Source organism: Trichogramma pretiosum, unplaced genomic scaffold (genome assembly GCF_000599845.2).
Source record: "Trichogramma pretiosum strain Unisexual culture from Peru unplaced genomic scaffold, Tpre_2.0 scaffold71, whole genome shotgun sequence".
Taxonomy (NCBI): Eukaryota; Metazoa; Arthropoda; class Insecta; order Hymenoptera; family Trichogrammatidae; genus Trichogramma; species Trichogramma pretiosum.
The window spans coordinates 520,693-548,408 of record NW_019640814.1 but is presented as its reverse complement, the minus strand read 5'-3'; the positions used below and the strand labels follow the sequence as shown (position 1 = coordinate 548,408).

The following is a 27,716-nucleotide window of genomic DNA, read 5'->3' as shown; positions in this document are numbered from 1 at the left end:
TTAAGGAAGAGTAGCACGTTTCTATACATTTTTAAATGTAAACGTGCTAGTCTTCCTTAACAGCGTCGAAATATGAAAAAAATTGTTGAAACATGATTTTATATGTAAAATTTGATGAGGAATTCAAATTTTTTATCCAAAATCATGTTCACAAGCTGTTACTCCATTAAAAGGAGAAAAAAGCATTAAAAAAAATTCACATGTTCGTATCCATCGATTAGGCCAATATGTTCATCAATACATCAAAATACAACTTCTGATAAATTTTGATCATCGGCGGACAAACACACTTCATTATTAAGCATGATATGAGTCAAGAAACGTGGGTTTTCTCTAATTTTTTTTGATTCTTTACTCATATTATGCTCATGTGTCATATCTCTAAAAAATATTAATTAACATATTACTTGCATCGTGAAATGTGATTGATAAATAATGCGCTTAGACTAGCCTGAGATATTCAGGAAAGAGAAATCTTAGAGATGATGGAAATTTAATTGAAAGTACACGTAAATGATGCATTTATTTTCGGGTATATAAAACATAAGAATATAAAGTGGAACTAAACCAAGGTGGACTTAAACACTACAGTAATATAAATTGACACTCAAAATCTAGTCATAAAATTTTGAGCATCTTTACTAGCGTAATCAGTGTGAGATAGTGAGTTAAGATAGATGGTGGTTACAATTTTTCAAATTATTTACAAAGTCAACGTTTTTATGACAGAAAAAACAACTGTTATTTGTTGAGAAATAAAGTAACTTTTTTCTACATTTTAGGATATATTTCGTTCATTATAGTAGATATTTTATTTATTTCAGAAGTTTTACTAATGGAATTAAACATTTTTTGTACCGTTTATTTATTTGTTTCTTTTCCAGCTATAAATGTGGAAAAAGAAGATGCTTCACTCATTGCAAATCCCATTTCAGTTGATGATGAGGGATCTACTATTAAAATAACTGAAAATCCTGAAAGCTCAAATACCACTGATCAAGAGACAGAAGTTGTACCATCAACAAGTACATCCGATTCTTGTACTATTCATGAAGTAAGTACATATATTACTATCTAATTTGGTAAAGAGACCATTTTGATATTGTTTGTAACTTGATATTTTTATGCACGAAAGCTACTTGAATCCCTCCTGAAATTAGAAAATAATCAGGCGCATCGCGGTTGAACGTTCCGTTTCATATTTTTGTGAACAAAATATACCTCCGAATACTTTTCGTAATCAATTGCGATAAATAACATACACTCCAAATATCTATGTATCACAGCATTTAGAACTTCTGCAATAAATTTAATCTTCGTCAAAAATGGCTTATAGCGGGTCACTTCTCTAATTTTTAACATTTATTTCTTAGGAATCTGCAATCAATGATAACATTGATCCAATTGAGTCAATCGACAAAAAGAGTCAAAACCCAGTAACCTGTGATGATATGATTCCAAATGAAGCAGAAAATGAAATGTGTGGCGTTGAAGGTAAGACAAGTATTTTAATGTAATATTATTGTTTTCTAATTTGACTTTGTAGGAATAAAATATCTATTATTTAATTAGTTTTTACTCTTATCGAAGGAATTTGAGTGAAATTCAATTATATAAATATTACCATCATTGTTTGCTCAAATTGGTATTTTAACCAAAGTAAAGATAATTTTAGGTCAACTTTTCTTTTACTTTTTGTAAAAAAAACGCATTATTTTTGTAACAAGATAAATATTTTTATTATAACTAGTTTAACAAATAGGGGTGTGCAAGTACTCGCCATGTTTTTGAGTTTCAGCTAAATGAATGATGCATTAACAGAACTATGAATTTCCCCGTGAAATGTGCATACTCGATAGAGTCGACTTTTTTTCAAATACTCGCACACCCCTACTGACAAATGATAAGTCTTAGATTAGTCTTTCTTTTGGATTCTCCAACGACTTTTTTTCTAAAATAAACTCTTTGAATATGTGTAAAAAAATTGGGGTCACCGTGTACAAAACCAATTTCTGGGACGCTGTAGCTTTGAAGTTGTCCTCAAAGTCAAATTAAATTCAAGGTCGCCATTAGTTTCTCCGTCAATAAATACGTCAGATATGAGATTTTTGATTTTTTTTATCCTTACTCCGTGATATTTTCGGGGCCTCTTTATTTATTACCCGCCCTGTTTATTAAATTTGCTCGCATTGACTTTTCTTATATCTGTAAATCCCAATAATATTGGTTGCCCGAGCATCAAATAAGGTTGACGAATCAAATTGAAGATGAAGACCTCTTATTTAAAAATAACATCAAATGAGTATATTTACCTCTCGCTCCTTCGAATGATAATGATGAAGGTTGAGTATTAAAGCCATTTTGAATGTAAAAACTCTATTTTTTGATGAATAAAAAAACATCGATTTAGCTCGTTGCCAAAAAAATGATCCACAAAATTCTTTTGAAAATTTAAAAACCTATCTCTCAAAAAATTTTGGGGACGTTTCGAGTTTAAAGGAAAGTATATGGAAACTTTTATAATGTTGAAAATCGCGATTTTCACGAAAACAGCTAAGCTAGATTAGCTCATCTCTGTACGTCTGATTTTAGAAATGTTACCTTCCATGAGAATGGCTCTTAGCAATGCACTTGAATAGCTAAGGATTTGAATTTTTTTTTAAGTTGAAATGTTGAAATTTCAACGAAAAAAAAGGCGACGGACAGGCCATTTTTTCAAAGTTTCAATTGGGACAACAAAAGGCCCTTAGGCATTATGAGACCCAAAAATTTGGTTGAGAATTTTTTTATACGTTCTCAAAAATACTTAAATTAGAAGAAAATCCATGAATCCGATTTTTAAATTTGGGCGAAAAGTATTAGAATTGCTCATATATATAACAATGTAGTGAAATGAAATGAAAAAGAGAGGATTTAAAATTAGAAAAAAAGGCAGAGAAGAGTAGTAATCAGGTCGTAACTTTTAAAATATTCAAAAAATCCTCACGTTTTTAGTTTTCATTTAAAGTTTAACACTTAATTTTCCATGATAACTGTAAAAACATTTTTCGAAATACCTCGATTAATTTACCGGCCATTGAAAATTTATAATAATTCTATGCATTTGCACATTTTATTATAATTACAATTTTCTCTTATTTTTAATTTTTTCTATTGATGTTTTAAATTATTTTTCTCCGTTTATTGTTTTTTGTTAAATTGTTTCTTCCGAAAATTATATTAATGGAAAATTGATAGTATTTTAACCTTCATATGATGTGATAAATTGAATTAAATATTATTTATTTTTACGCTTTATAACTTATAAAAATTAAATCACTTGTGCATAAGGTGAGTGGTAATTTTATCCAATGGAATACCGGAATTTCCGTTGTCATATCATCCATAAAAACTAGTATAAAAGGTATCTTAAATCATTGACCGGCTCTCTAAAGGTTAACGCTCACTTACTACGTATTGTATCTTTCTAATTCCACCTTTGAGTTACACTAGACCCAATCTAATTCTGCCTGGTCCGCAGAGTAGTGGAACGTGTATAAGCATAGGAATTCCGGCGTTCCAGCAGACAGAATTAAAGTAGGTCTAGTGTACACTAGCAGACTTAGATACTCAGAGCTCGAAAATTTGCGATTGATTAGTCGCTTCCTTCGCAATTTTAAACAACAGCGCGTGACTACAGTTTCACGACGTGCATTGCACAGTGAAGGAAGCGACTAATCGATCGCAAATTTTGGTGTATATATATTAAAATATTTTGAATAGTTTCAAAGTTTGCCGCTAGGAGTTCTAGCGTTGCATCATTCCTTTTCATTCTGAAAGTTGTGTAAGCACCTTTAAAATGTTCCTATGAGACTTAGTTCTCGTTTTATATTCTCACATGTAGCGCGCTGCAGTTGGAAGTACATTTTTCAAACTTTCTTCGTATCATATACCTCTTAGGTCTTGTTCGCATTCTATCGCTCGGCTAAATAATGTATCTGGTACTTTAAAATAATAATTCGGACATTGCATGCACGTGCTCGCCGATTTTAGACAATGTTCTAATACGAAAAGCATTTTTAAATAGCTTGTTATTCATTTTTATACAAAATCTGCGACTTCTTTCTTTTGGGAATGCAAATATTTTCAAGTTAAATATTATTTTTTGATAATCTTTTTGCAGTTATTTTTTTCATTGAGTTTATTTGATATCGTTTTGTTATGAAAAAATTAAGTTTTATATATCAATATTATACTTGATTTCAATTTTTTTGAATTGTTGAACAAGTTTTATTAAGGTTTACGTTACATAACTTTTTTATTGATGTATTACTGAAATATTGAAGTATTTATAATGATTATGAAATTGTTATATAAGTAGAAGCATATTGATAAAAGTGAATATTTTTGATAAATTTTGTTGATGTTTTTAAATTAAAATTCAAGAAAGACATGTGTAAGAATTGAAAAAAACTGACACATATGGTAAGAATTATTGTCTTATTTTTAGTTAAATGATAATTAATATAATTTATTCTCAATAAGAATAGTGACATTTCAGTATTTTTCTTTAAAACAAAGTATTCTAAAAAGATGAATGTTTGAAAAAATTGCCTTTTGAAACTGTTATAACCATATCCTATTACTATAAAATGATACTTAAGAGATCATTCCAATGGCACTGTCAAATATGATAACCATTATAATTACAATTCTATTATAATTATTCCTCTCTACATTGTTACTTTTTTTTTCTATAACTGCAGTTTTAATTGACTTTAGATGAGATTTAATATATTTTTTAAGAAATATGTCTCAAGTTGTATATAGCTCTATTGCAGGTTAGACTTTTCACCATGAACACTACTAAAGCATTCACATAAATGTGGATATTATATTTTAAAATTATTTTATTTTGGACAAAGTTAGTGCACTGCAAAATGCACATTATATTGATAATATTTTTTTAATGAACATCAATAAGAATAAATTAATATAAGTAGTGGTTCACAAAACTATTATCAATCTTCCAATATTACTGTTTTTTTATTGAGAAATAGATTATTATACTAAGCTTCAGAGTTTTAATTTTATACTTTATTTATTAAGTAAAAACCCTTATAAAAATTTCCAATAGGATCCCGCGAAATTCCTATTGGAATCCTATAGGACTCCTGTAGGAATTTCGCGAGATCCTATAGGAAATTTTTATAAGGGAAGCAATTCAGGGAATGTTAAAATAAATTTCTTAGTTAATATGCTTCAAATGAACTGGTTAATTATAAATGTTCATTTTTTTATGTTGAATTACTCCATTACACTAATAATATTTGTTAATTCTTATGATTACCAATTATTGTTTTTAATTCTCTAAATACACTTCATTCGTAAAATATAAAAAAGTAAATGAGACAACATTATTATATATATTACTTTATATATTGGAGGAAAAGTTTAGTGTTCCACATAGTCCAGGTTGATTCATTTGTGTTTTTTCAGAAATAGAACTAATTGATAGCAGCTTACTTGATTAACTTAACATGATTTACATATACTTCATCTTAACGTCTATCTTACCAACTTACTTCATCTAACGTATATAGTTGTCTGAATTTCAAAAATCAAATTTATCATAATTGTCTAAAATCAAATTTGAAAAAAAAATTTTCTCATTTTAATGTAGTTTTATGATCTCACTGCCTTAAATTGTTATGAACTTTTTTGTATAACAACTTTCATATTTCATTTATTGTATAATTTTTATAAAACTTACATAAATCTTCTTAGTCAATCAATTGAAAGTAGGTGAACATATTTTAAATAAATCTATGCCAAAATAATTTTATTGAACATTAAAATGTTCATGAAGATAGTAAATTTAGATTGCTAATTTTCTGTATTTATTTTATACATTATTAATTATGAGTTTATTTATATTTGAGGGAAAAATTGTATCAATAACCTTGGCACATGATCATTCACAATTTATCTTAAAACATATCTAATTCATACTTCGAATAAGGAATATTTCTTACAATTTGATTTTGATCAATTAATTTAAATGTAAATTGTTTTCAGGTATAATCATGCAAAAGCAGAAAAATAGAAATAAAACTAAAAATCGTGAGGTAAATCGTAGAAGTATGGAAAAAGAAAAATCAGATATGGACATACCATCAAATACAAATAATTCAAACATAAACATTCAGCCAAAAGAAGAAACCAATCCAGATAATGTCATTGATAAAAATAATGTTTTGAAAGAAGAGCAGCTCGAAGATCAAAACAGTTGCAAACTTAATGATCCAGAGTCTTCAGATAAAAGTACGATAATTGATAACGTTGCTATTGAAGAAAGCCATACTAATACCATGAGTCATGATAATGAAGAAAAAGAAAATAAAAAAGATGATGTACCTTCATCATTGTTAATAGAAGACGTAGTAGATCATGTTCACCAGAAGAGCGAACAATTTTTGGAAGAAAAACTATCCTCTATGCGTATTTCACAAAAAAATGATGAAAACATAGATGTAAGTGAAAAAAATGATACTGACAATACAGAAGTACCTAGTGATGAAAATGCTGATGCTAAAAAGTCTGAGGGTCAAGGTATTCCAACTTTGAAATACTCATACCATGAAGATCAATGGAGCCCGATTAACACTCAGGGTAAAAAGGTATATGGAAGAGAATTTTTGATGAAGCTCCAACAAGATCCTTGTTGTCATGTCAAGCCAACAAACTTACCAGATTTAGATGTTGTTTTAAAAGAGAATTCCAAAAATAGAATTATGTCTGATCAACGTTATAAAGAAAGTAATATAGGACGCCATGAATCACTATTTCCAGGATTTGTAAAATCTTCTCTTAGCTCTAAAATGGTAAGATAATATAAACTTTTTAATGTTAAAGAGCATTTCTACACACTTGCTTTGAGATAAAGATTGACATTCTCAATTTCAATGAAAAGACTTGAAAGTTGCAAAATTTCCTAAAACACCACCATATTATTTTCATTCCTATTTGTGAAATATTCTTTTAGATCATAAATTTTTGTTTTGAGGAAAAAATACTAATAATTTTTATGATCTGAACAAAAATAATTTTTTTTTTGTCAATTCATATTACTTATTGTTTTCTTGAAAATTTCCTGAATACTTGTTTGGAAGTTCTAAAAATCCAGTAAAAACAAGACAACCATGGTTTTACAATTGAAAATAGTCGGGCAACTATGAGAATATATATGGTCTTTGAACAATTTTTTCTTTTCATTAGTTTCAAGAAAATAAGAAATTCATGGACAAAAATCAATTTTTCAACTCTGTAAAGTGTGAAAACCTAAAACAAACTATTCAAGAAGTTTTAATATAACTTTCTAAATCCAATCAATTGTTTCAAATGCTATTTTCTGCAAATACATTAATAATGTTTCATTAGATATTCAGACTGAAATGAATCTGAAATGTAAAATTTGGGCAATTTTAAAATTTTATAAATGCTATTTACGATTACTTTTTGTATCCAGAATAAGTTTTAATTTATAAGTTGTTTGCTTTCTTATGAAATTGATAATTATTAAAGTAAAAAGTAACCTCTTATAATATTTTTTAATTTTTTAGCTTCCACTTAATAAAAAAAATCATCTTGGTAAACCCAAAGCAGCTAAACCAAGTTTGATTCATGTTTCACTTTCTCTCAGAGAAGATGTGAAATTACGAGAGACTGAGAATGCTTGGAAGCCAACAAGATTGGTATCAACATCCAATTCTGATGAGCAAAATAAAACTGATGCTCTTTATAAAAGAGTTAGAAGTGTATTGAATAAGCTTACTCCTCAGAAATTTGACACATTAATTAATCAAGTTAGAGATTTGCACATCGACACTCAAGAACGACTTCAAGGTGTGATCAATTTAGTTTTTGAGAAGGTAAGTTAAAGATAAATAATCTTATTCTTTTATTCATAAAAGATAATATTTGATCCATGAGATGTCTTATATCACACAAATTACTCCATAAAGGCTACATTGTAATTGACGTACAAACAAACTTTAAGTTAATAATCACTCAAGTGGGTGTACTCTTCCAGGAATCTTTTAAAATTGAAAGCATAATTTCACGTTTTTTGATACTTTTTGTAAAATTTACATTTTTCTAAAACTTGCTTTGATGCAAAAATACCTGAAAAAAGGCTCATAAAGCTTAAAATCGCCAAACGCAGCTAAAGTTTTTTGTACGTTTTTCGTCACGCTTTAACATTTCCTGTTCGTTAGATTTGAAAGCCAGATACGATACAAAAATCAAGCAGGTAGAAGCTGACATTCTGAAGAAGTTTTGAAGAACCCAATTAGAGTTGGAGTTTCGTGTATTTTTCAATGAAAATTTATTGTTAAAATCTTTCTATACTGAGCTACGAATTATTTCAATATTTGCGATATTTATGAATTTCAGAAAAATTCTAACCTTGAGCTGCTGAAAAAGCGTGTTAAAAAAATTTTATTTCGTATATTCGACTATGTTGAGAAGCAGACATAATTTTGACGCGCGCTAGCCCAACTTTAATTCTATTGAACCTAAGCTGTCTATCGAAACATTAATAGAGGGGTTCAGTAAAAGTTCTTGTGCATGTTAATACCAAAATTATTTTGTCACTTGCAAGTTTTGTTAAAAAATCGTATTTTGCCATCTATTGGCGATTTATCAACCTAAATAAGATTTTTCATAGAGGCAATTTTTTTTGGGCCAAGCACATGGTAATATTCGGTGTTGTGATAATAATGTTTCTTGAAAATATCATGTAAAGTATTATAATCAGAAATAGTACATCACTTACTATTGAACATAGTAATTTTTATTACATATTATATTAAAATTTCCTGTAGATATTATAAGTGTAGTTGTCAAACACGAGTACCGTTTAATTCATCAATAAAAAAATGTAAAAAAAGCGTAGTGGGAGCAGTCTGTGGACATAAAATACATTGCAAAAAAATCAATAGTACATGAGTAGACATTAGACTGACAGTAAAAAATAAAAAATTTTCTTTTGGCCCACGTCTGACGGAAAAGTGATAATTATCCTAATTTACGATATAGCTAATTTAATGATAAATTTATTGAAAAATGTTATCTCTTTTTTAAGTAGATGCACGAGTTTGTAAATGTAATCTCAGAACTGCTTCTATCTTGAAATACTTTCTATTTTTTAGTCTAGAAACTTCTATAAATCAATTCAGCATTAAAAAATTACAAAAAAATCAGTTTTGCACCACGAAAATTGGAACAAATGTTGACGACTTCAACATGCAAAAGCCCCTATAAAAATTTTGATATAATTTTTTAATAGTCATCTGGCTGACTTTTATGGTATAATACTGAAGCAATCTAAGTCGGGAAGAGCTAATATACACGTTAAACTGGTGCACTTAGTAGAAATATTGAAAATCATAAAATGGTCTGACTTATTCGTAAAATTCAAATCTTTACTTACAAAAAGTCGTGATTTAAATTCATGTAACGTGGGACCCACTGTCGATAGATTTTTAAAGTCCATAAACGTGGTCCTAAAATACGCAAAATCTCTTTTACATAAAGTAAATGTCAAATTGTGACAGGAAAAATTCATCTTGACAAAAAAAATTTTTTCAAGACTTTTTTGCATAATTCTTATAAATAAACTTGAAACTATGCCACGCTAATATGTTATAATGTCAAAAAATATTTTTCAGGCTATCGATGAACCGAATTTCTCGGTGGCTTACGCACTTATGTGCAAGGAACTATCCAATATCAATGTTAGTGGCAGTAATTCAGAAGATTCCAGCTCAACTAATTTTAGAAAATTAATTTTAACTCGCTGCCAATCGGAGTTCGAAAAAAATACTGTTGAAGAAAATGCACGATCTGAAAAATTAAAAATGATTGAAGATTGTACAGACCCAGAGAAGAAAAAAGAACTGCAATTAAGTCTTGAAGAAGAAGAACGTCGTATGAGAATTAAATCTGTGGGTAACATACGTTTCATAGGTGAATTGTTCAAACAAAACATGTTGACGTGTAAAATTATGATTCAATGCATAAGGCATTTGTTGAAACAAGCTGATGAAGAAAATCTTGAATGTTTATGTAAATTACTGACAACTATAGGAAAAGCTCTTGAAATGAAAAATACTGATCTATCTGAATATTTTAAGCAAATGCAACAAATTGCTCATAGTAAAGGTAAAGTCAGTTCGAGAATAAGGTTCATGTTGCAAGATGTTATTGATTTACGAAATAATAAGTGGGTTCCAAGAAGAAATGATAGTAATCCTAAAACCATGGATCAAATCCAAAAAGAAGCCGATTCCGAAAGAATGGATATGCAATTGAATAGTATGCCCTCAAATACTCCTAGAAAAGAAGAGAGACCAGCTGAACGAAAACGAAATCGTAAGTACAAAACTATCTTTTACTTTTTTCACTAACTGTTAAAAAAATCGATGAAAAAAAAAAAAAATAATGATAAATTGTACATCTTTTCGAAATGCCGAATACACAATTGACTTGTTTAGTAAAGGTGACGCTAAAAAAATGTTTACCACTTCAGTACGATAGTATTATTTGTATCTAGGTGACGGCTCGGCTGATAATCATGTACTCTGAAACCTTTTTTAGACTATATTGACTTTTCCCAGTCAATAACACAGGCTTATATTGAAGTGGAACCATTATATAATCATATTGCTTTATAAATATTTAAATGCATTTTTGTCAATGATTTTTCACAGGCGGAGGTGTTAGCGTGGAAGATGGATGGAGTCAACCTGTAGGAAGGACGAGACCACAGATTTATTCAATTGAATCTGCAAAATTGAAAAATAAACTGGTATGCTACATTTTTAATTTCGTTACATCCATACATTAAATTGAGGGGGACCCACGCTTAGTGTCCATAAAAAAATGTTTGTCTATCAGTTTGAATTGCTCATACTTTGTAGTATTTCACTTTATTTTTGTATATTTTTCATTGTTTAATAATTTTTTATTCATTTAATCGTTATTCAAGATTGAAGGAGTCTCAAAATTGTATGAAACCTAAAAATATTCTGTGATTTTATTAATTTTCTCAATCGAAGGTGTGACAACATCTGTTTTTTCGGCGTTTGGACAAAAAAAATTAAATTATTTTTAAAGTAAAATTTTGTCTCAAAAATCTGTCTGCTACTTACGAATATTGAGCGGTAGTTGTAACCGAGTCCCATAAGAACGTGGGTTGAGGTGGGAAAACGTTGAACTACATTTTCTCTTTATTTAGTGTAGCAACTCCATAGTTTTTATTTTGTTAATAATTATAACTACAAAACAAATCCTCGAGGTTGTTACATATACTTTGTAGTGCAGGCTAATTTTAAAGAATCACTAAGACAGATTTTTAGAATGATGGTTTAAAAATTATATTACTAAACTTCATCATTTGTTTTAGGTGAAAAAATTTTTTCACATTTTTTTAGGTAAAATATATAAGTAATTTTATTTATTTTTTAGCCGTCGGTAGATGATATGCAACTTGGAAACAGGTCTCATTATCAATGGGGCCAAACCCCAAAAATATCTACCCCAAATAAATTTAGCTATTTGGAAAATGTAGAAACGGATCGACGAATGGCCAACATACCACTAGCTGGGTAAGATTTATATTACATTTAATACTCTAAAATTAATCATGGGGCATAAGTTTACATTTATTACACGCTTTTTGGCAGCATAAGTCACATTTTACGGAAGCGCGGCGTTCGCACCGCACTCGTTGCCCTTGTGTGCTAACCTTACTGCGCGGTGCCAGAAAGTGTGGCTTGAGTTGTAGAAAAGCGAGCCATAAAAGTGAACTTATGCCCCGCAGTGCTATAAAAGAAGCAATAGAACCATTTTCGTTCGAAACCATTTATCTTGAATTGTTGTAAGAGAAATTGAAATAAAAAGAGCATGTAATCGAGAAGCGCGTGACGCGCTCCGAATGGCCAGTATGTTAGACGAGTAGCGTCACTTCACGCTCCTCATATACACGAGAACTGTGATTCGAGGACCCGCGAAAATAACCCAATATTCTTATGTCCTAACTATTATTGTCTTAACTGTCCTAAGTATTATAACCTAACGTTATTATCCGAAATCTATAAAAGATACGATATTGAATAATATTTTGATATTGAAGCTCGCTATACTCAAAATGGTTCTATTACAATCGTAAAGTCAGCCTAGTGTAGAAGTAACTCCATCAATATCGGTCAATGTAACTATTATTATTATTTTTCCTTTACATCTTAACATAAAGACAACCACAACCACATAAGTTCCGATCGAGATATTAACAAATCGTCGATGCTTACGAAGACTATCTCTTTTTTAAATGCAGACAAATTCCTATAGCGAAAAAATTATCTTTTTTTCAAAATGTCGCGATAAAATCACTAATTCGTAATTCAAACTTTTCCAAAAACTTGTGATGATTAGATCTAAAAAAGTGGGGTTATTCTTATATCAAAAAACTATTATGGTGCAGTTTTACAAAGGGGATTTTCTTCGTAAGCACCACCGAAATACTCCCTATGTCTGAAGTTCATGTTATTTCTGGGCTCATCACGTATTTTAATCTGTGTAAAAAGTTATGCTATTGTATAGAGTGCAACACATTTTATGAATTCTTTTTTGCTTGAATTCACTTTTGAAAGATGAAATGCTTATGAAGCTGGTTTATTTAATCAATCTTATCAATCAAATTTATTATCTAAAATTATCTTCCCTTATTTAAATTTCAGTTACGATAAATTTCTTTTATAAATTTTCTCAAATCCAATATGATTAAATATAATTTTTATTTGATAAATTTTTGTTCTTTAGGTCTAGATCAACAGGTTCGAGAGATTACAATCGAATAGAATACAAATCCAGTTACGGTGAGTTTTAATCTTCTAGTTATATTTTTTGAAAAATAAAAAGAACCTTTCAATTCCACGAAGGAAAAAAAATATTTTTCTATTCTTTAACATTCAAAAGTCGCACTTTCTGGCACCGCGTAGTGAGGTTAGCTCAGGAGCGCGGTGAGTGTCAGATTGTGTAACTTACAATTTGGTTAATTGTAAACTTAGCACAGTACTATACATACAGTCTAAAACTATAATACCGTGAATTACTGGCGGGTAAATCGTTCAGTAAATAACCGAATTGTTATTTTCCAATGTTTGAATATCTAGGAAAATTGAATGAGCGATGCATCGTGTAGCTAATTAAATGTTCTATCGATTAAAAATATTTAAAAATCATTCTAACATCGTTAATATTATTAAAAATGACAATTTCATGAGTCACCACGAAAACGCTAGTGAATGACCAATATACTTTTCTATACGGTTTTATCGAAATTAAACGTTGTCTTTTGTTTTAATAATTGAATCTAATCATCAATCGTTGTTACTGGTTTAGTACTGGTCAAATGGTTCTGTTTAAATTGATTTTATGCAAAAATCAGTAAAAATAGATTATTGGCAAATCTAACATGTTTACGATTGTATTCTTAAAGAATCGGTCATTTACTAGTCGTATGTAAATCGACGCCTCGTCCAGTTAATGACCGCCAAAAAAGTTCAACGTTTATTTATTTGTAGATAATACAATTAATATGGGTCAAAAGTTGATTAAAACTGTACGTATAACGTAACTTAATGTTGGGAAAATATTATTAATTAAATTTTCATACCAGTGGCCCGAAAGTGACTACTTCCCGGCCGCTGCGCAAAACAGGAAGAGCGCTAAGCCGCGAAAACAGAAAGCCTCAGGGCACGTGTTTAATGGCCTCGATCGCCAATTATACTTACCCTGAGACTTCTGTTTTTCGTGGCCTAAGGCAGTAATATACTATATCATTCGTATTTTCAATTTATAAGTAATTATTCATCGAGTGGTCATTCACTGGACGATTTACCCTAATAACCAGACTAAAAAGGACTGAGCTCAAATACTATTGTAAAACCGATTTACTCTGATGCACAAAAAGTTTTCATGGTTTTCATCAATAAAAATGATTTTTCTTGCAGATTCCCGAAGTACGCGGAATAGTAGTTATCAACTCAGTTCAGGGTCAAAAGAAAGTAGCTCTGCTGAAACTACTCGTAGTCAAAGTCTTACGACAAAACCACCGATAACATCATCGCAATCATTGAATGCGCCTATATCTGTTTCTTCTTCGGTACCAGCAGAAAGTAATAAACAAATACCCTTTGAGAAGAGTTTTGAAAGGTACTTTGAAGAGTACATTGCAAGTGAAGAAACCGTAGAGGTAAATTTTTTAATAATATTTCAAATGTTACGTGTAAGTTAAGTGTTGTAAAGTTCTAATATTTTACTAATTAATAATTTTACTTTTTTAAGAAATTGATTTTTATCATCACTTTTAGACTCTTATGCTGTAAACACTAATTTATAGCACTCTAACCTAAAAATCACAGTTTTGCCTCGAGTTTTAAGCTCTTGTACCATAAAATATTGTATGCAACTTGTAAAGATAAGCTATTTCTGCCAAACGAAGGGTTACTGCACGAGCCTTCGACTGCAAAGAGAGCATATCTACACCCGTTGCTTAAAGAATTTTAGTAAATATACCCCAATTTGTAAGAATATATTTAAAAAGAATGAAGAGTGTCTGAAATTCGTGTACAAAATAAGTCCTGAAATCATTGTGTTCGTTTATCGTACAGATATAAATATATACACTCTAACGCGATACCCATCCTTTGAAACAACGCATTAATTGTAAATTATTCTTTAAATCCTATCAGGAAGCTGCCAGAGAATTCAAAGGTGCTTTTCCGGTTTCTTCACATGCTGAATTCGTGCAAGAATTAATTAATTCGGTTCTTGAAAAGTCTGACTTGTATCGAAACAAAGTTTCGAAATTATTCGCACAGCTTTTATCTCAAAAACTAATAGACAAAGACAATTTTAAATCAGGGTGAGTACAGTAATTATAATAATCAATCTTATCTAATCCTTATCTATGTTTCTTAGTTTTAATAATATATTTTTCTGTATCACTTATTTTAAAGTACAATCGCTTTCATATTTCGTTTTTTAATAGCTACAGTTTTAGTATACTATTTCAATAATTAAATTTGAATTTATTCTAGATTAAATGAAATAGTTAGTACTTCTGGTGATCTTATCATCGATATTCCTAAACTTTGGACGTACATTGCAATGCTGTTAGGTAAGATACATTACAAAACCATTTCCTTATACTTATATCTATATTGTTTGATATCTTTAAATTAAATATTTAAACTTATTTTCAAAGCTTTATAAATGATATTAAATAGTACTTTACGATATAAGTGCCATAAGTAACACTTTTTGGCACGACGTAGTTAATAGCTGGGGCGAAAAGTGTCCCCATGGCACGAGTATCGTACATAATTTTAAAGCACTGTGCTAAGTTCACATTTATGCCCCCTTTCCCGAGTCATAAGTCGCACTTTCTGGTAACGTGAAGTGTGGTTAGCGCACGAGCGTATGTGAGTGTGATGCGAACGCAGCGATGCCAAAATGTGCGACTTATGCCACAGAAAAGCGTGCCATAAATGTGAACTTATGCCACACAGTGTTATAAAGACTGAACTAAACTAAATTTCGTTCTAAATCATATTGCCGCTCTAGCGCAATAAGTTTAAATTTAAGAGGCGATAAAGAACCAAATCCTATAATAACAACATTAGACCAAAGTACACTATAATGCAATTGAATCTGCAACAACCTCCAATCGTAAACACAACGAAGTCGGACTGCCTATCTGTATAACATAGGTGTCAATAATAGCAAAAGTATACGGACTAGCATAGGCCGAGGCCCCGAATTCGCTGTGTTTACCTTTGGAGGATGTTGCAGATTCAATAGTCTTATAGTGTTCGTTTTAGTTTTTTAAGTTTAAAACGATACCTTCTTACGCTGGAGAGATGTTTATACTTTATTGTTCAATTTTAAATGATTTTTCACAAGTTTGCATGTTGTTTAACGGGTCCTCTATACACACTCGGTCGGTAACTATATTCACGTATTTTGTACCCATTTTTTTCATTTAGTATACAACCTATGGTCTTGAAATTTTGTGGGAGTGATCATGAAACTAATACAAATGTGCCTATGAAGCTATTTTTTCAGATAATTGAAAAAAAAAATTGTTACAATATTTATATGAAAAAATAGCTTCATAGGCACATTTGTATTAGTTTCCTGATCACCCCCACAAAATTTCGAGACTAATGGTTGAATAGAAAATGAAGAAAATGAATACAAAATACACGAATTAGTTACCGACTACAGTGTGTATAGAGAAGCCTTAAGTAACGTTATATTAGTAAATTATAGTTGATTCAAATTATAATTACAACTTTTTTTTTTAATTTATCGCTAGAAAATGTTTCTTCAAATTTTTTAACGTTTGTATGAATTGGTGAAATAATCACGGTTCAAAGTCTTAAATTGTATCGAAATTTTATGGAATAGGGTATATAGAGTTCCCGAATAATTTGCTCCATTGAATTGGTAAATTTTTGTTTTAAAGCATATCAAACTCTCATTATCCACGTATTGAAGTTATGTTTGGAGCACATTTATTTGGAGTTTGACTCTACGTTATACCCAAAATTTAATCTTGATGATTTTATTTTTTCTTACAGTTCAATCCATTGCAAATGGATCTTTATGCTTCAATGATTTAAAATCGTTTGTAGAAGCTATACCTAGCAAATTACGTTCCGATGGATGTGCATCGACCTTTTTTGCTGAACTTATGAAACAGCTTTTGGATATTAAAGACTCATCATGGATCATTAACAATTGGACTGAAAGTTCATTAAAAAAGGAAGATTTTGATATCAATTCAGAGAGAATGGACTTATTATTGAAAAAATATGTAAGTAGAAAATTATCTCTAGTGTAATAGAGTTGAAACTTAAGCATGAAAATTGCTTCAAAATTTGCTTAGTTGGTCCATCTTATATTTTCCATTTAATTGATACTATTTATGATTTTGCCTTCATATTTAAATACATAATTTCTTTAGAATGCATTATTTGGCATATACACTGTATCTATTGCGAAAATTAAATCATAATATATCTAGAAAATAGATGTCCAATTTAAATAGAATCTTACGATACCAGTAGTCCTTCGGAACATACCTAAAGGTATCCTCATGACCCTCTCATCATACGAAATGTTATAACACTGTGCTAGTGTTACATGGGTGCCCCATTTCCCGAAATTTAAATCAAATTTTCTGAGGCTGTGAGTTTAAGTTAGCGTACGAGTTAAACAAATGCAATGGCCATGAAATGATGTGAGACCAGAATATGTGACTCGTGACACAAAAAATCGTGCCATGTAGTGCTATGAAATCTTGTACAATGACAATTTAGCCTGAAAGTGAACGAATGTTGAAAATAACGGAAATTTTTGAAGAAAAATGATTTTACGCACCCAAAGCAAAACTTTATTACTTGTTTTTTTACTAACAAATTCAGACTGACTCTTGTGACTGCGAATGAATTGAATCATACTTAACTCGAAACATGTTTTTTATGTTAATTCATTAACTTTGTCGTTGTTGATTTTTCTCATTATTATGGGGATAAAATCGATTTTAAAAAAATTCTGTTGTTTAATTCAAATCATATAATTTTATCGATAGAACTCAAAAAAATTCAAATGGACGTTCGCAACCAACCCAATCTACATTATTTTATTTCGTTTGATCATTAATAATTTGTAAATTATTAAACAACTTCAATTTTTCGTTTCAGCCTGGAGATATATCGACGATTTTTCAACGCTGCTTCCTATGAGTGGCCTATTGCAATGCATGATATAAATGAATTTTTTTTTTGTGAAGTATAGAATACTTAAATAAACACACCCTCTAAAATGAAAAATAAATATAACTAAAAGAAAAGATGTTAAAATCATGCTTAAGAAATCTATTAATCCTTCAAATATAAATTTTATAAAATATTTAATTATATCAATAATAATATAAGTCATGGTAAAATTGAAAATTGTCAAGTATGTTTTCTGAAATTTCTGAAAAAATATTTTGCAAAAAACCTCATCGAAGGCGCTCATATATTTCAGAAAGTTTCTCAGTATAAAAATCCATAAATATTTTGGACAAATTTATTTTTAAATCTCAAGTACTGCACCAAAACTGTAAATTTTCAGACAAATTTTCCGAGTTTTTCAATAAGTATATCTAATAACATTCGAAAATCTACGTAAATGTTCAGAAAATTATATAATGTGGAAATCTTGTGAAACATATTTGGAAATTTTTATTTTTATTTTGGTCTCGGTGTAATTCATCTATATTTTGAATATAACTTTAATGGATGGATAATCATAATTATCATAGTATTACTTTACTATTGGGAACTAATGCTTCTTGACTATGGATGACGTATTCGTGTACGTATAGGTGAACTTCACATATCGTCGCCCCAGCGCAGGAAGGTATCTATTTCAAATCTGTAGCAAGAAGGATACTTACTCGCGCGCAGAGGCAAAAAGGTATCTAACTCGAGCGCAGCGGCAAAAAGGTATCTAACTCGAGCGTAGATGCAAAAAAGTAGCTTATTCAAACGAAGTGGCAAGAAAGTTTCGACGCGCTGAATTTAGGTTGGTAATGCATCCGTATGATGAAATTTTTTTTCAACATTCAACATTAAACTTTTCATTCAAAGTTATGTACAGCCGATAACTTCTACTTTCCTCTCAGAACATACAAAGTTCTCCATAAGTGGCAAATCGAGTCGAAATCGCGGCGAGATTGATTTGTTTGCTCGCATTACAAATGGATGAAAATCATTACACTAGCTTAATTGTTTTCTCTCTTTTTTGCTCTAGTACAAAACAAAATTTTATCATTTACGGCTGCGTTGCCAACCTAAATTCAGTGCGTCAAAACTTTCTTGCCACTTCGTTTGAATAAGCTACTTTTTTGCTTCTACGCTCGAGTTAGAGAGAGTTAGATAGAGATTAGATAGATAGTTCAGATTTGAAATAGATACCTTCCTGCGCTGGGGCAACAATTTCATCTTCCTTAAGTATAGCGACTACATGTATCGCCTTCACCTTTAGCATTACTTCCCAATACTGCCTTTTTCTATAAAATCCTAGTAGGTTAATCTATTTGATGCAAACTAAAATTACTTGATTTTGACTTGACCCCTCATCACTAAATATTTTCTTCCGGTTAAATGTACACACGTGGAAATAAAACTGCGGTAAAATTATGGGAAAATAATTATGGCAAAATTATGAATTTAGCTCGTTTCCCTTAGTTTTCCCATAATTTTAAAATTACTTTCAAAAAAAAGTTATGAGAAAACTATAGGAAATGAGCTAAATTTTTAATTTTACCATAATTTTTTTCCATAATTTTAATACGTTACGATTTATTGTTCGAGTTTCGTTAACCTTTAATAAATGTCCATATGAAAATACCAATTTTTATGTTAGTTTTTCTTCAAAGTTGATTCGGAAACTTTGGCTAAAATTTTGAAGGGCACCTGAGGAAAGTCATCTTGAATAACCACCCAAAATTTAACAACTGTACCACCATATTCGATTTATCACCCAACCACCTCAAGCCTACAACTAAATGTTCTTTTCAAATCATTCTTTTTTTAACAAAAGTTCACAAATTAAAAGTTTAATATATTTTTTAAAACCTGCTATGAGTGATATTATTGATCATACTAGATTAGTAAATTACTAATTTTCATTACAACGTGCGAAATAGTACATAACGTCACTTGTGCGCGTGGGGCTTCTCGCCCACTTCGCGAGAATTAATTTTTTATCACGAGTTGCGGGAAGTTTTTATTTCCCGCACGCTCAGTCGTGCGGAAAGTATGTATTTCCGAGAAGTATTGTTATTACAGTACTGTTTGGGAAATCACATACTTCACGCACGCTGTGATAAAAAGTCAATTTTAAGATCGCCCGCCGTGCGCGAAAGTAGCATTTTCCGCACGGAGTGCTGAAATAGTATATTTTGTAACTAGTGCGCGAAGCAGTTGACTCATCCAGGAGTTGTTTTCACCCGAGCGTAGCGAGGGTGCAAAGACTCCTGGATGAGTCAACTTCCTCGCGGACTAGTTGCAAACGATATTTTTTAACTCTGCTTGCGAGAAACTAGGGTTTTCTGACGCTTTAAGGTTAGAAAACCCGTGTTTCGCGCACACAGTGTTAAAAAAAGACGTTTCCGAACGAATAACTTTCGTCAAAATTTATTATACTATGCGTTGTTCATAACTTATCAATAGAAATCTAAGAGTCAATTGAAAACAAAGAGAAAATAGCTTAACTGTTGATTTCATATAACTCCTCATCCGCTCGGCAGAGTAGATGAGACAACGACCCGACATAAATAGTGCTTCGTGATGTAAGTACCATACGTTCTAATGGCCGTGTCAGAAAGTGTCGCTTACAGCACGATCATCATACTCAATTTTGAAGCCCTGTGCTCAGTTCACTTTGAAGCCCGCTTTTCCGAGTCATAAGTCGCAGTTTCTGGTTCTGTGGAGCGAGGTTAGAGCACAAGCGTAGCGAGTGTTATGCAAAAAAAGGCGGTGCCAGAATGTGCGACTTATGCCACACAGTGCTATAAAGAGAGTTTAAAATCGAAAAAAAAAGGATTTTAAATATAATTTGGAAAACATTTTTTCGCCGTTCTAGTCAATTTTGTTAAATTCAAAAATTGTAACATTTTCTTGTTAAATAAATTACATTTAATTGTAATTTAACTCGGAAACTAATAAGTTGCGAAGAAAATTTTATAGAACGAAAATGTCTTAGAAATTATCAAAGAGCATTTTCAATTTTTTTTTAGAATTTTTTATGATACATGTGGTCTACAAAGTGTGTTCGAAACGTTTGTACAGCCAATACTTATCAACTTTTTTTATGTACACTAGTGTCCGTTTGATTCGGTACCCCCTTGCCGGCTACTGTAGGTGTAAATCTGCATTGTATTTGAATGCAGAATTTGCATTCGAACGAACTTTATCTTCCAATTTTTTGACCTTTCAACGAAAGATTTTTTTCGGAAATGCTCATATACTTTTACTAGCTCTAAAATCATTTTACTCATTAAATTTTATTCATTAAAGTTATTCAATCCGTATTCTACATACTTAATTTGTACTAAAAACTTTTGGTTATACTTAAGGAGGTTCGGGGGTCTCAGAGGGAAACAAAGTGGGACGCGCGGGCCTTGTCAACTGTGTTAAAAAATCAAAACTGCCAACTTCAAAATAACACGAAATTATAGGTTTTTTCAATGAGCTGGCACACAATTATAGCTATTATTAATAATTAAATCATTTTGATGAGTTTTTTTCAATGTTTTAGTAAAACAATATCATAAGCATACTAATATTAAATCCAGAATAATCTGAAATCCCATAAACTTTTTTTTTAAAAGAAACATGTATGAGAAAGTATATCCGTCTTATTCTTATATTTTTGTGTTAAGATTTGTACCTAAACAATTCTATTGGTAATCTCAAATCGTAAATGACAATCAATTTCTTGGCTATGATATTATTGAAATCAAATAAATTCCGTCAAGTATTGAACAAACTAAAAATTTTTTCTTTCAAACTAATAGCCTACTGAAATGTTTACAATAGAATAATTCAAAACCGTGGTAATACTTTTTTCAAAAGTTTAAATAGGGGCAAGTATGACAGTCTTATCCTTTTGATTTGAATCTAAATGTAAAATCCTTTCGTTTTTCAAATTGTTAAAACTCTTAATCTCAATCCACCATTTATTAATTACTTAGCTATGATAGTAATGAAATCAAATACATTAAGACAAGTACTCACGCAGATGTAATATTTTTATTTCTTAAGCGATAACGAGAATGCAAAGTTTGTGATAAAATAATTCAATAAAATAATTAATTAATATAATTGTTAAAATTTATAGTAACTATTATTCAATTTACAATTACATACAGTGATAAGTGAAATGATAATCCCATGCGATCATTCAAAGTTAACAGTGGTATATAAAAACCTTACTCATGACTCTACTTGCCCAGCCTACATATTGACGATAATATTCGTGCCAAAATATCGTGACTTCTCGGAGAAAGTCATCGTCGAGTCCGGATTCGAACCTAGCGCGTCAAACGAGCCGCCCGGGGTTATTTCTGTACAATAACATCGCAAGTTCCCGGTTAAGTGAGACCACGTGAGACCGCGTTTTGCGTGAGACCGTTTTTTCCACAGAGATTTTTTATTTTATCGCTCGTAATTAGTTAATACTGCGTTTTTCGGAGACTATGATTACACTATTTTGTGTCACTTTTTACGAAGAATCGATTTACCAAATTAGAATTACCGTATCTTTTAAAGATTTCAAATGATAATGTTAGATTGTTTTCGCGGGTCCCAAAATCGTGATTCTCGTGTATATGAGGAGCGTGGAGTGACACTGCTCTCGTCCGCCATACTCGTCATTCGAAGCGCGACACGCGCTCCTTGATTCTATTTGTCATTAGAGTCGAATGAGCACATATTTTTGTTGCTCTAGCTCATTTGTTGGTTGGGGTACGCGCAAATGACCCACGAATTTTTACACAATTAATTTCTCGATAACTAAACCATCGATGAACTTTTTTTTTGCAGTCAAATCATTCCTTATTAAATTTCCTATATGTATGTATTTTTTTCCATTTAGTTTTTGTTATATACATTATGTTTATGCTCATTGAAAGTGGAAAATTCATGATTTCTCGTAAGAAACCATGGTAAAAGGTCAAACACTTTTTTTTATCATTTTAATAAAATTTTACGGTGGAAAGTTGTATTTTGATATTAACATTCATAATATAAAGTTTCAAAGCAAATAAATGTTTTTTAAAAACTTGGCTGCACTTTAAATGAGACCCCCGAACCTCCTTAAAGAGAACAAGACGAAGCTTGAAAAAATAACAAATTCGAAAAGCAGTATGTTTTAATTTGTACTAGTACTTTCAAGTAGTAGTAGTAGTAGTGGTAGTAGTAGTGGTAGTAGTAGTCAAGTACTTGAGTGTTTCCCTTAGTTCAAAATTACAGAACTGATGTTAGCGCAAGAATGCATTGAGTATGATAAAGATTGTATGGCACCAGAATAGTAAGCGATACTTTGTGACTCGATGGGTTTCCTACGGCACGAATATTTTACCCAAATTATAAAATTGTGGTAAATTTACATTATACCACGTAATTCGAGACATGAGTGATACCATCGTACCGCGGAGTGGGGTTAGATACGACCAAAAAATTCGTAATCACTCGGAGAAGGGGGCTTAAATGTGAAGCTGGCAACATTAACTGTCATTGTCACAATCGATGTGAATTTGAGATACAAAATTGAAAATTCCAAAAATCAATTGTTTTTTATTTTATATTTGATAATAATTATTATGAGATTTATTATATTTTCATATTTTTAATGCACGACACTAAAAGTTATACTCTATTTTTTCAGAATCTTGGTTTTTTAATTCTTCCTATGCAAAATGACAATCCGCTTATGAATGCAGAAAAAATTCATCAAAAGTTACTTGATTTAATGAAAAATCCAAATTTTGATGAAATATGTGATTGGATTAAGGTAAGGAATATATGCATATTCGATTTGAATATTAATAATAAATTACTGCATAAGACCATTTTTTAGTTTATGATACACAAAAAAATACCAATCAAATAACAATTAAGATAATACATTGAACATTAAATATTAGTGAATCTAAAATGGTATGAAAAAGTTGTTATTAATTTAAATATAAATTTCAGGTCGAACTAAATACCAACTCGAAACATCCAAAATTTATTAGACTGCTCATGACAGCTATTTTAGAATCAGTAACGTGTAAGTAAACATTATAAATTACTTATTACTTTTTACTTATTACTTTATGTTTCTTTAATCTTGACGTTTCCTTGACGTTTCCTTGACGTTTTCTTGAGAATTTATTGACCATTAAATGACCAATAAGGTGAGTTGGCTAATAAATGGGCAAAATAATGTTTGATTTCTATCAGGGAATATTACCGAAATTAAATTTTGACCATACCTCACTAAATCCAGTTAAACAATCAAAATTTTACACTAAATGTCAAAGTATTTTTTGTATAAATAATGATATCTAATTTGATCCATCGAAACGTTTTATTTGTTGAACTCGTGGTTATTCAAGTGATCGAATCGATTTGATAATGTTAAAATTTAAAAAGTGTTCGTAAATATTAAATATCCAGTTTTTTTGAGATAAAAAAATGTTCACTTTTATTATAAAGTTATTGGTTCGATTATTATTTAATGATTCTATAACGTTTCTGTAACATTGTTTAATCTGTTTCGGTACAAACCGACAAAATTTTTCTCATTTTTTCCGGTTAGAGCGGTCGATGGGTCAGTGGTTAGCATGCTGGTCATGGAAACATCACCGCTCAAGGGGTCGTAGGTTCGATTCCTGGCGAGTACATTTTCGAACTTTTCCGAAAGGGTATTAATCGGGAAAAGTACCTACAGGCTTCGCCGTCTCGGGGCGGGGTTTTCCCTAAAGGTGTACCTCCAGTGCAAATCCACTGTTACACCGCGTACACTGGTACAAGGTTTTTCCTTGCCCCTGGTCCGGAAACCTAGGCGAATGTAGGTTGGCCTGACTTTAAGATCTTCTGAAAGGGACGGCCTAGTTCCGTATCCACAATAAAAAAAAATTTTTCCGGTGTTATAACCTAAAAATTATTTTGTAAGCTTAATAATTATTTTTGAAAGAATTTACTAACATGTTTTGATATAATTATTTATTTACGTTTTATAGATAAGGAAGGTCTTGAATGGAATTTAAAGATTGAAACCTTTGACATCTTACAAAAACTTATCCACCGGTATGTGGATGCAGATGAGTCTTTAGAACTCCAGTGTCTGTTTGCTGTTCAATCTTTCGTACACAAATTACAACATCCTTCAGGTAAATCACATTTAAATATTTGAAATAATTAACATACATTGAATAGATTATGAGTCAATTGGCTTAAATTACATAACTAACCTTTTCTAAAATTTGGCTATCAGTTGACCAATAGACCTCTCCATTGGTGGTAGGTCTCTATTAGCTGATAATCGAATTTTAGAAAAATTTCTATTTTCTTCTAAATATTGGCCAATTCGACCGTGACAAACAAACTAATTTTTAGACTTTTTTGCTATTTTTCATTTCAACATATGGTTTTTTAAAGTAGAGCTTAAAACCTTTCATTTGGCTTGTCGGGGACCTCAATCGGCCGCGCGATGATAGTTTTATAATAAATTGAACAAAACAAAAAGCTGGGTCACGTGCTGTTTTGGAATAAAGGCTAGGTAAATTTCAAAAGCCCTTGTTTATACGAAAATGTTATGCCCCCACTCGATATTTTACGTGGCTTCAATTTTTTGACTCAGCGGTGGGCCAGTTGACGTATGATGGCTCAGCTGTAAAATTTGTAGATTGCGTGCGTTAGGAGCATACAAATTGAAAGCCTCGTGTGTAATTGTCGGCCAAGGTGAAATCGAGGCTAATGAATATATGTTCTGAGCCTTTTATTTTCGCTTTATATATGTGGCATTTCACGTCAACTCTCCCAGTGCCGCGCGGCGCTGCAAAATTAAGTCAAATCAATAAATTTGTAAATCGCTGTAAAAGTACTAAAATGCACCTAGAGAAAAAAACGATGTGATATTGCCTTTTCGATAGTGAGGTTAGATTTTCTAAAATTTTCCACTTTACCCGGGAAAATCAATGGGAAACCTTAAAAGTCGATTATCTCAAAAACTTCATTTTTAAGAATTTCTTAAATAATCTAGATCGAAAGATCAGAAAATTTTCCATCGATAAAGACATTTTCCAGAGAGGCGTTTTTTGGATTTAGCGAGATATAGCGAGAGAAAGAAGAAAAAACGTGGTTTTTTAATGGTGTTTGCATACCCGGCTGGCGCAGCACGCGCTAAAACCAAGTTTTTTCTCCTTTTTCGCTATATCTCACTAAAATCAAAAAACGCCTCGATGGAAAATGTCTATATCGATGGAAAATTTCTGATCCTTCTATCTAGATTATACAAAAAAATCTTAAAAATGAAGTTTTTGAGATAATCGACTTTAAAGTTTTCCCATCGATTTTCTCGGGTAAAGCTGGAAATTTCGGAAAATCTGACCTTACCATCGGAAAGCTGAGGTAATTTCCCATTGAAAACCTGTGTTCGTTTTTTTCTCTAGGTGCATTTTAGTACTTTTACAGCGATTTTCAAATTTAGTGATTGACTTAATTCTGCCGCGCCGCGCGGAACTGGGAGAGTTGACGTGAAATGCCACATATATGCATGCTTTTGAATTTCCCAATAAAAATTAACTTTTTTTGCCGTAGGGCTTAAATAGATTATTTTCGACTGGAGTAAACTGAAAATTAATTTTTCTTCTAAATTCATCCCGCAGCCCCAAAACATACAAATTATATCTCAAAAGAAGGGGGATAATTGTAACCTCAGTAAGCTGATATAATGCGATACTTGGGCCTGAAAGGCCGAACACTCTTTACCTCGACTATTATTAATTATTGATTGAAATGAATATTAGCAACAAAAAACCATTGTACAGAGCCCATGAGATTCACATGGGAAGCAGTGGCGCCCTCACTCATACACCTGGTTTATTCTTGCACACTTCGGTTACCCCTACTCTTAAAGTGCGAGCGTTCATATCAATCATAACAGAATTATGAATACCACCCTCAATCAAAGTTAAATTTATGAGCTATTCCAAATCAAGCGTGATGTGTCAAAATAATGACTTTGAGATTGTGTATGTATTGTTAAAAAGTAAATTGAAAAATGAAAATCCTGAAAATTTCAGCCTTACTGATCCATCTCTCATGAATTTACAGGGGCTCAAAGTTGAATTTTCATTTTCGAATGTTATTTTGCTTTTCTCGCATGAATATGAAGAAAATTCTTAAATTATGTTTTGTTATCTCAAATTGGCCAAAATTGCAAGATGTTATGCTCAATATAAAATTATTCAACTTTATGTCATTTAATTTGTTTAATCTTTTCATTTATTTTCAAATATATGTTCTTTTAGGTCTTATGAACAAGCTCTTTACTTATCTACTTGAAGGCAATATCCTCTCTAATGAAGCTTTTCTAAATTGGGAAGAAAATGAAGAACCTGCAGAAAGGGACGGTAAAGTAATAGCTCTGATGTCCTTAAAATCATTTTTTGCTATCTTGAAAGAGAGTGGTGATTTAAGTGAAGAGGAACCGTAATTTCAGAATCATCTTTATAACTTATTTACTGTTTGTGATAAGTTATTTATTGTTTAGTGTATGTTTACATTGACGACGTGATTTTGAAATAAAACTACGCGAAATTTCTGCGTAGTATTCTTGTTATAACTATTTCAATTTATTTTTATGAATATAAATGAATATTAAACTTTATTCGAAAGTGAAGTGCGTGTGTGTAAAATAGCTATGCAAGAAGACTTTAAAATACTAAAATAAAAAAATTTATATAATATAAAATTCTTTGAAACTATATATAGCCAGTGTATTTGAGATACGCAGGAATTGATATAAAAGTATCATACATATTATTAAAATGACAAAAAATT

General features: G+C 30.9%; 1 protein-coding gene across 4 annotated transcripts in view; it reads left to right on the top strand.

Annotated features, from left to right (window-relative positions):
• LOC106653561 (eukaryotic translation initiation factor 4 gamma 3-like) overlaps positions 1–27,716 on the top strand; it is a 54,605-nt gene extending 26,889 nt beyond the window's left edge. For 3 of the 4 annotated variants that reach the window (XM_014373055.2, XM_014373053.2, XM_014373054.2), the window contains exons 9-24: positions 885–1,054; positions 1,374–1,494; positions 6,058–6,863; positions 7,602–7,910; positions 9,711–10,413; positions 10,752–10,849; positions 11,509–11,648; positions 12,862–12,917; positions 14,055–14,296; positions 14,796–14,968; positions 15,144–15,223; positions 16,689–16,924; positions 23,551–23,676; positions 23,862–23,937; positions 24,893–25,042; positions 27,185–27,716. In XM_014373055.2, coding sequence (XP_014228541.1) covers positions 885–1,054; positions 1,374–1,494; positions 6,058–6,863; positions 7,602–7,910; positions 9,711–10,413; positions 10,752–10,849; positions 11,509–11,648; positions 12,862–12,917; positions 14,055–14,296; positions 14,796–14,968; positions 15,144–15,223; positions 16,689–16,924; positions 23,551–23,676; positions 23,862–23,937; positions 24,893–25,042; positions 27,185–27,369 — 3,671 coding nt within the window. In that variant the 3' untranslated portion in view covers positions 27,370–27,716. Of the gene's footprint in view, positions 1–884; positions 1,055–1,373; positions 1,495–6,057; positions 6,864–7,601; positions 7,911–9,710; positions 10,414–10,751; positions 10,850–11,508; positions 11,649–12,861; positions 12,918–14,054; positions 14,297–14,795; positions 14,969–15,143; positions 15,224–16,688; positions 16,925–17,813; positions 17,952–23,550; positions 23,677–23,861; positions 23,938–24,892; positions 25,043–27,184 lie in introns of those variants that run through there. The other variant, XM_014373056.2, reaches the window with a different exon arrangement.